General features: G+C 60.2%; 1 protein-coding gene across 7 annotated transcripts in view; it reads right to left on the bottom strand.

Annotated features, from left to right (window-relative positions):
* The window catches only part of LTBP3 (latent transforming growth factor beta binding protein 3), a 17,713-nt gene extending 4,517 nt beyond the window's left edge, over positions 1-13,196 (bottom strand). Inside the window, exons 1-17 of one of the 7 annotated variants that reach the window (XM_060158662.1) lie at positions 12,401-13,196; positions 9,148-9,501; positions 8,823-9,025; positions 8,530-8,635; positions 8,213-8,305; positions 7,928-8,050; positions 7,272-7,430; positions 7,000-7,185; positions 6,437-6,453; positions 6,288-6,360; positions 6,021-6,110; positions 4,080-4,205; positions 3,865-3,996; positions 3,617-3,745; positions 3,255-3,377; positions 2,892-3,014; positions 52-174 (exon numbers count right to left, since the gene is read on the bottom strand). In XM_060158662.1, the coding sequence (XP_060014645.1) occupies positions 52-174; positions 2,892-3,014; positions 3,255-3,377; positions 3,617-3,745; positions 3,865-3,996; positions 4,080-4,205; positions 6,021-6,110; positions 6,288-6,360; positions 6,437-6,453; positions 7,000-7,185; positions 7,272-7,430; positions 7,928-8,050; positions 8,213-8,305; positions 8,530-8,635; positions 8,823-9,025; positions 9,148-9,501; positions 12,401-12,734 (2,494 nt within the window). In that variant the 5' untranslated portion in view covers positions 12,735-13,196. Of the gene's footprint in view, positions 1-51; positions 175-2,891; positions 3,015-3,254; positions 3,378-3,616; positions 3,746-3,864; positions 3,997-4,079; positions 4,206-6,020; positions 6,111-6,287; positions 6,362-6,436; positions 6,454-6,998; positions 7,186-7,271; positions 7,431-7,927; positions 8,051-8,212; positions 8,306-8,529; positions 8,636-8,822; positions 9,026-9,147; positions 9,502-12,400 lie in introns of all 7 variants that reach the window. The other 6 variants (XM_060158666.1, XM_060158667.1, XM_060158664.1 and 3 more) reach the window with 6 other exon arrangements.

Here is a 13,196-nt window from a genome sequence, read left to right as displayed (position 1 = left end):
TCTTGGGGTAGGGAGGAACAGGTCAGCCCCCCAACTCAAGGGCCCCCTCACCCTCACAGTGGCTCCGGTCCCTTGACAGATGGTAGCCAGAGAGGCACTGACACTGGAAGGAGCCTGGCGTGTTGGTGCAGATGCCGTTGTCACACACGTCCCCAGCCTCACACTCATCCACATCTATGGGGCACAGGGGCTGTCAGAGGGCCAGGATGGGACGGTCTTGGGCCTCTGCTACCCTTTTCCCACTCCTGCCCATGGCCTGGAGCACCAGAGCTGAGGTGAGTGGAGCTGGAGAAAAGCATGGGACCCTCACTCTGCTCCTGTGTGGCACACTATGCCCTAACGACCAGACCAGGTGCTGCCAGGAACCCTGGGCCACGTATGATTTCAAAGAACTCAGGCCTCCCCATCCTTCATCTGTTCTCACCAAACAATCCCATTCTGTCCTGGGCTTCCTTTTGCCCCAACTGCTCTCACAGCTGCTCTTGCCCTTCCCCCACCTGCCATGGCTGCCTTCCTTCCCATGTAAATAAGCTCCCCTATATCTTTGGTCTCACAGAATAAACTTGTTCTGCTTGTGCAGTAAAGGGACTTGGCTCTGAGAGCATGCTTCTCTGCAGTCCTTTCTGGTGGAAGCTGGTCGTTGCCCACACCCCAGACCCCTTTCAAACCACACTCTTCCTCTGAGGTGCACTTGGCCCCCAAGCCAGCCTCTCTATTGCTGTCAGCACCCACCTTCCTAGCCCCTCTCCCTCTCTCTTCCTCCCCATCCTACGAGTTTTCAACGTCCATTTGGACAGCCAGGCCCAGCCTCTGACCTTACAGTCCTTCATCCCTCAGTTTCTGTGACCTTCACCTCAATGCCAGCCACTCACTCTCGGTCCAAGGGGCTGGGATCTGCCCCCTCTTGGACACCTCAGATGCAGCTGCCTCCGCTGTTCTCAAGCCCCCAACTCTACCTCCTCTAGCAAGGGCCCATGAACACCTCTCCTTCCTCCTCACTGGCCTGGCAAAGTCAGAGCCCTAGCCTGCTTCTCAGGATCCTGGGTGCTGAGCGGGGCTGGAGCCAGCCACCAAGCTGAGCACCCTGGGCCACTCCACTCCCTCTGGCCTCCAGCCCAGCCAGATCCTCAGCATGGCTAGCGCTACCCTCTCCTCCTCCTCTCAAGCCTTGACACTCGAAAGCCCCTAGGTAGCCCCTGTGCTCTTGGGCAGTTCCAAACCTCTACTGTTCTCCTCAGCCAACATCCTACACCCCACTCTGGTGATCCCAGGTCTCACTCCTCCTCACTTGCTGCCTGCATCTTCTGGCCTCCCGTCATGCCACGGAAGCTCCCCTGCCAAGGCCAACAAGGACCTTCTCGTCTCCCCAGCTAGTCCTTATTTTACAAGAAGCTCTCTGTTGCATTTACCTCATCCTCCTCTTCCCTGCATGCCTCCGCTCCCCAGCTTCTCAGCTAGTGCTCCCTGGGCCCTCCCACCACCTCTGCTCCGCCACCTCCTGCTCCGATTCCCCTGCCTTCTACCGACGTGGCAGTACACACAAGGCTCTGTCAAGGCTCCCCTCACCGGACCCACCATCCTTGACTGCACCCCAAGGCTCCACAGCTCTCCCCAGTGCCTACCCCGAGGCTCCATACACCCCCAGTGACACCTCAAGTCTCCGCAGCTCCTCCCAGGGCACACCCCCAAGGCTTCACACCCTCCCAGTGACACCCCAAGGATCCACACCCCCACAATACACAGTTCCAGTTGGGTGTGTCTGGCCCAAGGTTTCCAATCAGTATGGCCCACCCTCTGCTGGCATTGCCAGCTGAAAGGCCCACAGGGACCACCTGCTCAACTGTCCAACATGAAACTTAATGTCTTCCTTCTCAAACATGCCCCACCCCAGGGGACCCTATCCCGGTGAGCAGAACCCACTGACTCACCCAAACTGGAAACCTAAGGATCCCTTACTCCCCTCTCTCCTTCACCTTGACATCCAGTTCACAAGCAGCCCAGGTAACGCGTTCTAATATTTCTCTAATATCACATAACCTCATGACCATCCTTAGGCCTCTATTCTCATCAGGTCCACCACTGTCTCTGTCCTGAGTCCCCACCAGACCTCCAGCCACTCTCCACAATGGGCATCAGGGAACTTTCTAAAACAAATGGCCAGTCTTGCCATTCTTCCCCTTAAAATGCTTCAGGTGCCTCCTAATAACCTCAGGGTGAAGCTCAACCTCCTGGGCAGGGCTTAGGTGGGCCCTTCAGGGCGTGGGGACCTGCCCCTCACCGGCCAGCCTCAGCCCCCATCCCCTGCTTACACCTTACATTCCCTGTACACTCCGTGCTGGTGTTTGCCTCTGGCTTCGCTGGCGCTGCGCCTGGCATGCTCTTCCCTCTCACCTTTCTTCGCTTGGTTAACTCCTGTTGATCCTTTAAGAGCACTCAGACCTCCCCTTCTCCCAGCCCTGCTGAGGTTTCCCAGGAACACCCAAACTCCATCCAGTCCTACAGCCCTGCGCTCTACAGTTGGTGTCTACTGTTCTCCAGTTTCTCTGAATCCCAGCCCTCAGCCTTCCTCCTGATACATAAGAAATATTAGTGTCGGGGGGACTACTAACATCCCCTTTCTTTTATATCTTTTTTCCCCCCTCAAATTTAAGTAACGTGCTTTGCAAACGCAGCTTCAAGCTTTGCCTCCTAAGATCCTTCCTACGTAGAAATTCTGGTCGCCCCCTCCTCCGCCAGGTCCGCTGAGGAAAGTAGTGAGTGGATCAGTGAAGGGGCGGTGTCTGTGAATTAGCTACCTCCTGCCCACCCGTCCGACAGACGGGGTGACCCAGTCCCCAGCTTCGGCGTGTGAATGGGTGGCGGGTAGCAGGGCGGGGAGGGCTGGAGCTCACCCAGGCAACTGCGGCCGTCCGGCGCGGGCGCATAGCCCTGGGCGCACGTGCAGCGGAAGGAGCCCGGGAGGTTCTCGCACCAGCCGGGAGAGCAGGGGCTGCCCTCGGCGCACTCGTTCACGTCTGCAGCGGAGAAGGTTCGCCTCGGATTCCGCCCCACCGGATGATGCACTATGAGGGGGTGGGAGCCCCCTCCGCCCGGGATGGGGGGTGTCCTCTACTCCCAGGAAGGACGCCCAGTCTGGAGGTGACTTCCACCGCCATTACCCCCGCTCCATCACAGGAGCGACTCCCGAAGGGCCCCGTCCATTTGCTTTCGAGGCCCCGCCCCCTACCCTACCCCGAACCATGCCTCGCCCTTACCGCGGCAGGCCCCGCCCCCCTGGCTGCGGTAGCCAGGCAGACAGGCAATGCACTTGAAGCTCCCAGGTTTGTTCTCGCATTTGCCATCTGGGCAGGAACTAGGGTCTCGGCACTCGTCGATGTCTGCACAGTAGGAAGGAATAGGACTCGTTTGGGGACAACGTGGCCGGCCAGGCGCTCAGCGTCCTCGGCAGGGCCTCCCTTCGTCACAAATCGACAAGGCGAAGCAGGCCCTCTGGGCTCCGGACCGAAACCTCTGAGAGGCCCAGAGCTGGGCAGAGACGGGGGTGAGGCCCTCCGCCCCCACCCCAGGCCGAGGGACCGCTGAGGACCCCCGGCGGTCTGGATGGAGTCGTCCCCACCTTCGCACACGGGCGGTCGAGAGGTTTTGAGCCGGTAGCCGGAGTAGCAGTTGCACTTGTAGTGACCGGGAAAGTTGATGCAGAAGCCGCCGTCGCCGCACAGGTGGGGCTTGGCACACTCGTTCAGGTCTGAGCGGGAGGAAGGGGGCGCGAGGGGAGTGCAAGGTGGCGGAGGGGATTACTTGCGGTCGGGAGAGCCCCCCAGGTCCACCTAGCCCCAGCGCCACCCCCGGCCCGGCCGCGCTCACCCACGCACGAGCGCCCCCCGGCGCCAACGTGCAGGCGGTAGCCGCGGTTGCAGTGGCAGTTGTAGGAGCCGCCGGTGTTCATGCAGATTCCCCTCCCGGCGCCGCACGGCTCCGCCTCGCACTCGTTCACGTCTGAGAAGGGCGCGCGGGCGGGGAGGCATCAGAGGTCTGTCGGGAGCCAGGGCCGCCCCGCGCCACCCACTCGCCACGCTCACCCACGCAGTAGCGGTGCTGCGGATGCGACCGGTAGCCCGGGTTACAATGGCAAGAATAGTCCGAGGGTCCCGGGACGCACTCCCCGTGGCCACAGATGTTCTGGTTCAGTCGGCACTCGTCCGTCTCTGCCGGGGTTGGGGGGTGGGGCGGTAGGTCAGGGGTCCAGGCAGGGAGCATTCACTTTCTGCCACGTCCCCAGGGAGGACCTGGATAGCCCATTACTAACGACCCGGATACCTGGGCCGGGTCGCACCCTAAGCTCGGGTGCTCCAATCCTAGGATTCCCTACACCTCCATCACAGATAACCCCAACATCACAACCTCCGGCAGCCCCAAACCATGACCCCAGGTCCCTGACATCCCTATCTCCTCAACTCCAGGAAACCTTGATACTTCTATCCCCACTTATGATACCCTGACCCCAGTAACCTCAATACCTCAAACCCTGCAGCCTCACCCACACAAACATCCTCTAGATCAGTGAACCAACACCCTTTGCCTTAGGGACCTGCCCCCCCCATTCCAGAACAGTGGTTTTCCTCCCCCTCCCAAGGCAGAAAGGAGCTGGTTTCCTGGGAATCCTGGCTCGCACATGGTTGTGCATAAGTGGTCAGATCCAGGAATCCTCCTCACCCTATTTCCTACGATTCCTAGTACTTCGTGCCTCCACCTCTCCCCGTTGTGGTCCCTCCCCTGAGCCCTGCCCCATGCAGCCCAGGCCTTGATGCTGAACTCTACCCGTTCCCAAACACACCTGGCCAGTGGGCTCTTGCAGGCTGTTCTCTTTGAGATGCCTCTCCCTAGGCATCCTTAACACCCCCTCCTCTGAGAAACCTCAGCATGTGTCTCTTCCTCCATATTCCCACAGCCCCCAGACTGTCCCTGGGTGGTTCCTAGCCTGTGCAGACTTCCAGGGCAGTCACCTTCCACCAGGAGCTCATCTAACCTCCGGTTTTCAACCAGGCTGGTGGCTTCCTTGTGGCTTTGGAGTCCACAGAGACATGGGCTTGAATCTGGCTCAGCTGTGTGACCTGGGACCAGTCCCTGAACCTCCCTTAGCCGCAATTTTCTCATCTGGAAAACGAGGCTGACAGTGCCCACTTCACAGAGTATGAGAAGGGTAAACGGTATTTAGTATGTAAAACTCTTCAGTCAGTGCCTGGCCCAGGGCAACTGTTCAGCCATAACTAGCAATTATTACGATGCCCAAAACCCTGCAGACACTTCCCACAGCCTTTGGGATCAAACCCAAGCCTCTTAACAAGGCTCCCTGAGCCAGTCCTCCCCTAGTTCATAAACACTGATGTGTGTGTGTGGTTTCTCCCTGCTCCATGAAACCAGGGTTTCATGTTTCCATGCCTTTGCCCAAACTTCTGCCCAAACTGGAACGTCCTTTTTCCCAACCCGCCCATTTCTTTCCCACTTCTCGTTGTTAATTTCTAACAATCTTTAAAGCCCTTCTCAGAAAGCCTTCTCTCATTGCCACCGTGCATATTATCACCCCCACCCCCTCCGCCCAGACTTCCTTCCTTCTCTATTTTTTTTTTTCATAGCATTTATGAGACATACCAGATTTGGACTCATTGATCTGTTTGTTGTCTGTCTACTCCACGAGGATAGGGAACTTTTGTCTGTTTTGCTTATTACTGTATCCCCAGCACTTAAACAGTGCCTACACATAGTAGGTGCTCAATAAATAGTTGTAGAATATATGAATAAATGCCTTTGGCCTGGGCTGACCACCATAATACCCGGATCAGTTGAGGGCAGAGTGGGATCTCTGCTGCACACCGAGGCTTCCACAGCGCCCAGCCCAGGGCCTGGCACACAGTAAACCCTGGATGTTTTAGTGCTCGGGAATGATTGAAGGGGGTAAGGGAGGAGAAAAACTGTTAGGGGCGTGGCTTACCTCGGGCGTGGCCTAGGTGGGCGGGTCTTACCTGTGACCTGAGTAGGGGCGATCTCTACCGCACTTCGGGACGGGGGCAAGTCGGGCAGGAACCAGGGCGGCGAGGGCCGGGAGATCAGCTCTGCGGGCAGCAGGGCACACTCGTCAGCTGGTGAGGAAGCTGAGAGCGCCACCCCTCTCTCCGCAGGTCACCGGCTGGGAACTTCACACCCAGCTTCACCGCCCCCTGGTGCCTAGACTGTGAACTTCCCTGGCAGTGACAGCCCCTGAGGACTGGTTCCTACGGTGTCCAGCTCACCAGGGTAGGGCCGGGCAGGAGATGTGGTGACAGTCAGGTGGCTCTGCTGCGAGGACTGCTCTTCGATCACTGGCTGAGGGTGACAGCAACATGAGCCCTCTGTGTCTCCTTGGCCTCCCTGCCCCTCCCACCTGGGCTCTCATACTCACTGAGTCTGTGCTCACCCCTAGAAGGGAAGAAGATGGGGCCATTAAGTGTTGGGCTGGGAGAAGGGAGTCAGATCTGGGATTGGCACTTGGGTATTTGTGGTCAGGGTCCCTAAGAGTTCAGCGATCATGTCTGGATCAAGCATCAAGGGTTAGATCCTGAGGTCAAGGAGTGTTTCCATCACAGGTCAGTGAAGCAATGGTTGGACAAGGTCCTTGGCTTGGGAGGTTATAGCCAGGGTCAAATCCCTGGGGCAGCGGTCAGAAGGTCAGATCTAGGGGCAGCATTTGAGCTGCATTAGTGCCCTGGTCTGGAAATCAAAGGGGTCCTGGAGTCAGAGGATTGAATCTGGAGGGCAATAAATGGTCAAATTCTGTTGATCAGGGGTTAATTCTGGGGTTAGTTACAACATTGGTTAGGGGTCAGAGTATCAGCTCTGGGGGTCAGTGCTGGTCTGGGACTAGGACTTAGACGTTAGACTCAGGTCATATCTGTGGATCAAGGGTCAAGGTGTCAGACCTAGGGGCTCAGCAACTGTCAGGTAACAGGAGGGGTCAGGCCAGACCTCTCTCTTCCTCTGTGTCCTCAGGTGGTGGTGCCCGGCTGGGGCTCTCAGGGAGCTGCTGGGGCTTGGGTGGCCCATCAGGGTGCAGGAAAAGGGAGAAGTCACTTTCACCCTGAATGGTGAGCGTCTGGTGGGAGGTGAGGATGTGGTACCCCTTCCCAGCTGGACAGATCTCCTTGAAGGCAGCTGCGGCCAGAGCAAGGGGCAGAGAAGTGAGCATTTCCTGGATAGGCACACAGACAGCCCCCCAGCCACAAATGCCCCAGGCTCACCAGTGCCATCAGCTGGGCAGCGCTGGCACCTGGTGCCCCAGGCCTTGCCAACACTGCAGCAGCAGAGTTGGCGGGTGAGGCGCGTGGTCAGCGGGTGCTGGCACTGGTGCTCAGGGCTGACCAGGCGGAAGCATAGGCTCTTCTCCTCTGGCTTGTCCGCTGCAGGGGCCAGTGGTGGGCATGGGCATCTGGGCCTGAACACTGCCCACATCCCCCTTCCCGTCTGCTCCAGACCTTGCCTCTCTGGCCCAGACAACGCTTAATCCTCACGTGGCCCCTGATCGCACGTGACCCTGAATTCATATGACCCCTGAAACCTGTGTTATTCTGACCTCATGTAACACCTGAAACTTCGGTGACCACTGACCCCATTGACCCCTGATTCTAGCTGCTCTAGACTTTATTCCTCCCACTCATCAAGCCCATGGTCTCATATGACCTTGACTCCATATAATCCCTGACCCCATGTGACCTCTAACCCCAGATCTCATGCAACTCCTGAACCCACTGATCCCTGACCCTATCTGCTCTGGGCCTTGTTTCACCTGCAGTCAGCCCTTGACCTCACTCTGACTTCTGTGACCTCTGATCCTTACTGTTTGGAGGCTTAACCTCCCACCCATGCTTTGTGACCTCCAAGGATCCCCCAGTCTCACCAATGCACTGTGTGCGGGAGGGGCCCAAGCTATGGCCAGGTGGGCAGACACAGCGATAGGAGCCGGGGTTGTTGAGGCAGTCACCATGGCGACACATGCCTGGCATCGCGCACTCATTGATGTCTGTGGTTAAGTGAGAGTTTGGTCCCTCCAGTCTGGGGCCATAGGGTGACAGCAAGATGCTCCAAGAACCTCAGGGTTCTGCCCCTGCCCCACCCACCCCCGTCCACCGCAGGGCCTCCCCCAGTTACCCCTCCAGCCCACAGAGTCTCCAGCCGGCTGTACCCTGGCAGTGTGTGCTGTTGAGCCTCTTGTAGCCCTGGGGGCAGTCAGTGCCCACCTCCCCACGTACAGGCCCTGGCTTCTGCACCCCTGTGTCTGCAGAGAGAGGAGAGCATGGCAGGAGAGGACCTTGGGGGGCCTGCAGAGAGGGAAGGGAGGGCACTGGAGACAGGCAGGGTGGGACGCTGAGGGGAATTGGATGGGCAGTGAGAGGCTCAGGCTGCTTGGACTGGAGTCTCCCACTGCAGGGCTGAGAGGGGTGTGGGCGGAACCACCCTGTGGGGAGTGGGAGGGAGGTCTCACTGAGCCAAGGCACTCACACTGCAGCTGGGGGCACTTGTGGCACTTGCTCTGGCCCCAGGCTGTGCCGATGCTTCCACAGCAGTCTTCCTGCTTGGTGAGGCCGGGGAGGGGATTGCTGCCACACTAGGGAGAGGAGTGTGGACAGGGGTCACAGGGTGCCCAGCCCCGACCTGGCCTCCCTCCTGAGGTCCTTTTCCTCCTCCACTCAACCTGCAGGACACCCCCAGTTTTGAGCAATCCGGGTGGGTTGGAACAGGGCAGCCCTGAGAGACTGAAGGGCCGGTCCAGCGGCGACTGTGGATTCACTCACGGGTTGCTTGGGCAGCGTGTCCTGGAAGCAGCGGCCCAGGGGCTTCTGGGTGGGTGGCCGAGGATGCGGGGGCTTGGGGTGCGGCAGCAGGTGCTGGGAGGGGGCTGGGCCCTCGGCGTTGGGCCCTTCGATGCGGTGCACTTGGACGGAGGCCTCGGGCGGGTGGTGGACGCGCACGTTCACCACAGGGGGTGGGGCCTGCACTGGGGGGCGGGGCACAGCGGCTTCAGGGCTGCCCCGCAGGGCAGGTTGGCAGTGTGGCGGTCCTCCAGGGCTGGCTTCCGCCCGGGACCTGCCACCCTACTGCCCGCCCGCCTCGGCCTACCGGGGTCTGCCCGTTGCCTGGTACCTTCCGCTGAGATCTGTCCTGGCCCGAGGGGCACCAGGAAGGCTGCATGCTGGGCAGGGGGCCCCTCCCCGGGCCCCGGCGGATCGGCGATCACCTGGACCGCGTAGATGGCGTGCTTGCTGGCCACAGACTCGCCTTCCTGAGCCAGGGGAGGCAGCGCGCCTGTGGACAGGGCCCCAGCCCGACCAAGCCCAGGGCCTGAGCCGCCAGTGCCCCCGCCGGTTCCTCCAGCGGGCACCTGGCAGAAGCGACCGGTGAAGTCCGGAGGACACAGGCACTGGTTTCGGGAGGAGCACTGGCCGCCGTTCATGCAGGGCAGAGGGCACACCACTGGGGAGGAAAGGCGGATCAGGGCCCAGGCAGACCCCTGTCCCAGCCCCCAGGCCCAGTCCCTCACCCACATCCTGTCTCTTCCCCTCCTCCCTGCTTCCTTGCCACCCACCAGTTCTGTCCTCCCTGGGAAGCTGGTTTTTGTAACACATCACACACACACACACACACACACACACACACACACACACACACACACACTACCCTGTAAGTCCCCCAACATCCTTATACCCATGGGGCCACTGGAGTCTTAAGTCTTGGACTTAAATCCTAGATAGGAGGCCATGTGCCAACTGTGTGGCCCTGAGCAACTTACTTCCCCTCTCTGTGCCTCAGTGTCCTCATCTGTAGGACTGTCCTGTCTATTGAATGGGGCGATGCTTAGCGTAGTGCCTAATACACAGTGGGTCCTTAATAAGTAGTAGCAAATGATGATGATGATGATGATGACGACGGAATAGCCTTTCCCTCCCTTAGGCCTTTCCTGGAAATCCAATCTCTCTCTGGTGCTTCCTCCTTCTCACCCCTAAATTCTTCCCCTGATTCAGCCCTCTCTGGGCTCTCTCTCCCTCTTTGTCTTGCCATCCCAGGGCCCACACCTCACCATTGCCAACTTGAGCTATCCCTCTCCAGGACCTCTCTTAAGCACCTCCACCCAGGGGACTCTGTCAGAAATCAGCATCTTGCCTCCCCACCTCCACTTGGCCTTGAACAACCACTGGGAATCCCCACCTGCCCAGTCACTCATAACTGAGCCTTGATACTCCATCTCTCCTGCTCCCACTCGGGCCAGTTCTGGCCTCTGTAATAGCTCATAATCCATCGTCCCTCCTCCCCATGCCCTCTGCCACTCCCCTGCCTGTCAACATCCCAAGCGCCCCCAGAGAGACTTGCTTCAGGCAAAGCTCTGGCACAGCCACACCCCTGCTCACAGCTTGCTTCCTTGCTCTCCCGTGGCCCAGAAGGAACCTTCTTTCAGCCCACCCCCCCGCTCTTTCCATGTGCACCCTATGCTCCAGGACTCATGTCCCGTCCCCTACAAATGTACCACATCTTCTGCCTCCCTGACTTTAATCATGCCTTTCCCGCCCCCTCAGAGCCTTGTCCCCCATCTCTGCATATTCACATCTTATCCTTCCAGGCTCAGCTCCTCCCCCAGGAAGAGAGCCTTTCCTCAGATCCTACCCACCCTCTGCCTCAGCTCTGGGTGCCAGAGGAGGTGCTGGGGAATGAATGAAGGAGTGGCTCAGTGAGAGGATGGGGTCTCTGTCTTTCTGTCACACACTCATATCTGAAATCCAGCCTTGGGGACCTGAGCTCACACACCAGGCCCAGCCCCTCTCCTGCCTGCCACATAGCTGCCCTCACTTCCCAGGATGGGAAGGTGGGGCTGAGGCTCTCTGGACACCTCAAGGGCCTCAGAGGGATGGCCCACATGCATGGCCATCGGGGCCTGGCTAAGAGCATCCCAGCCCAGCCCAGCCCATCCTGCCCGGCCTCTTGGGGCCAGTCTCTCAGGGCAGAAGGGGTGTGCCCTGGGCCGGGGGAGGCAGGATCCTCTCCTTCCTGCCTCCCAGTGAGTCACCCATAGCGGTGAGGGTGACCTCCCTGTGACACCCGCCCACTGTGGCCTGGGCGCCGAGCCTGGGGGATGTGGGCAGCACGGATGGAGACAGCAGCCTGGGCAGGATGGCCAGGGGGCTTGGGAGGCCGGGCCCATGTATACTCACATGCACAGCCATCTCATCACACACACATGCACAGACTCATTCTGACACCAACACAGGCTTACATAAACACTCCCATAGTGATTGCAGACATGCACCCCAGACAACACAAAGAAACAAGTACTTGATCCCAGTGTGCCACTCCAAAGCCGGGCATACCCCCGTGGGTGTGTCACGTGCAAGCACGCACGTGCACACTCGCACACAGACAGACACACATGCACGTCTCATGAGAACCCCACATCTGTGGGGTTCCTCAGGTCTGAGTGGGTACATGAGTATAGGAATGTGTAAGAGGGGCTGTTTTGCTGGTACCATCCTGGGCCTGGCCTAATTACCCTGTCCGGGAGGGTAATTACTGCTGGGACACCTCCCCCAGCCTGGCCCACAGGGCCCTGAGGGAGGAGAGCTGAGCCCAGGCCTGGCCCTCTGCAGAGAGATGTTGGGGAAGGGGTGGACTCCAGGTGGAACTGGGAAGTTATCACGGCTTGTTGGGGGGAGACTCTGAGGCAGAGCTGTTAAGATTTATGGGGGAAGCATAGATGGGGCATCAGGAAGAGGAGAGGCTGAGGACCCAAACCAGCCCCTACCTCCAGGCCTGCTCCCCACTTGTTAGGCCTCAACACCCCTCCCCTCTAAGACCTTGCCAGTAACTAATTCCCTCACTCCCAGCCCTGACCTCAGCTCCTCCTCCCAGAGAACGCAGGTGTCTACCACTGGCAGGCCCTACTTTAGACAGTTTTTAAAGACTTTTCCTGTTTCTTCCAGCAAGACTGTTTCTCGGGGGAATACTTATCCCTTCTCTGAGACCTCCTGCCCCCGGCTCACATCCCTCAAAAGCCCCTGCTGCAGGCCCTGGCTCCCTCTCAGGACCCAGCACTTTCCTAGAGGCCTGTGTCATCCAGGACCCCAGCATCACCCCACACCTTAGGCCTCAACGCCAACCCACAGCTGTAAAGTCCAGGCTTCCATGCAGCCCTCCCAACTCTGGCCCCAGCACTCCAGCCTCCCAAGCCCCCTGAAGCCCCTGGGGCCCCAGGCCCTCAGGCTCAGCTCTCTCAACCCACGACCCCCAGGGTCACGTGGCCTACGTGGCTTACGCTGCCATGTACCCCGCATTTGTCCAGGTGCCTGCCTTCCCCGCTCCCCCTGCCCGTGTCCCCGGCCCTCACCCACGCGGAAGCCGGAGCCCGTGAGCGTATCGGTGCTGTGGCCGTTCTCTCCGATGAGCGTCATGTTGGAGCCCTGCTGACAACTGTCCCGACACTGGCCCTTGAGACAGGTCCGCTTGCAGATCACCGGCGCAAAGACCACCTTGAAGCGCTCGCGGGCCAGCGCCCCGCCCCCGCCAGCGCCCCTCTCGCCCGCCGGCCCCCCCTCGGCCCCGCCGCCCGGGCCCAGCAGCAGTAGCAGCAGCAGCAGCAGCAGCAGCGCCAGCAGCCCCGCCGCCCCGGCCCCGCGCATCTCAGGGGCCAGGCCGCCAGCAGCCCCACGGGGCCCGGGCATCCGGGGCCGCAGAACCCGGGGGGCGCGCCCGGGCAGGGGCGATGGTGCCGGCGCCCGAGGGCAACAGCAAGCCGGGAGCCCCGGGAGAGGAGTAGAGAGGGCAGCGAGGGAGAGGATGGGAGGAAGCGCGCGGGGAGGGGACAGCAGGCGCGGGCGCGGGCCCAGTGAGAGGCAAAGAGATGGAGGCTGGACTGCGGGGAGCCCAGAAACTTCCACCGCCCCGGGAAGAAGCCCAGCCACGAGACGGGGCCGAGGGCCTGCGGAGGCCCCAACCTGAGGCCGGAGCGAGGAGGCCGGAGCAAGTTGAAGCGGAGAGGAGGAGCGAGGGGAGAGGAAGGCCGGGCGGCCGGCCCGCTCCGCGCCTCCCCCGGCCGGGCTGGGCTCCCGCGGCCGCCGGGAAGCAGGGAGCGCGCGGGGCGGACTCAGGGAGAAGTGAGCAGTTGTTTTCCCTGGCTGGAGCAC

This window comes from Lagenorhynchus albirostris, chromosome 9 (assembly GCF_949774975.1).
Source record: "Lagenorhynchus albirostris chromosome 9, mLagAlb1.1, whole genome shotgun sequence".
NCBI classification, from domain to species: Eukaryota; Metazoa; Chordata; class Mammalia; order Artiodactyla; family Delphinidae; genus Lagenorhynchus; species Lagenorhynchus albirostris.
This window is presented reverse-complemented; position numbering and strand designations above follow the sequence as displayed.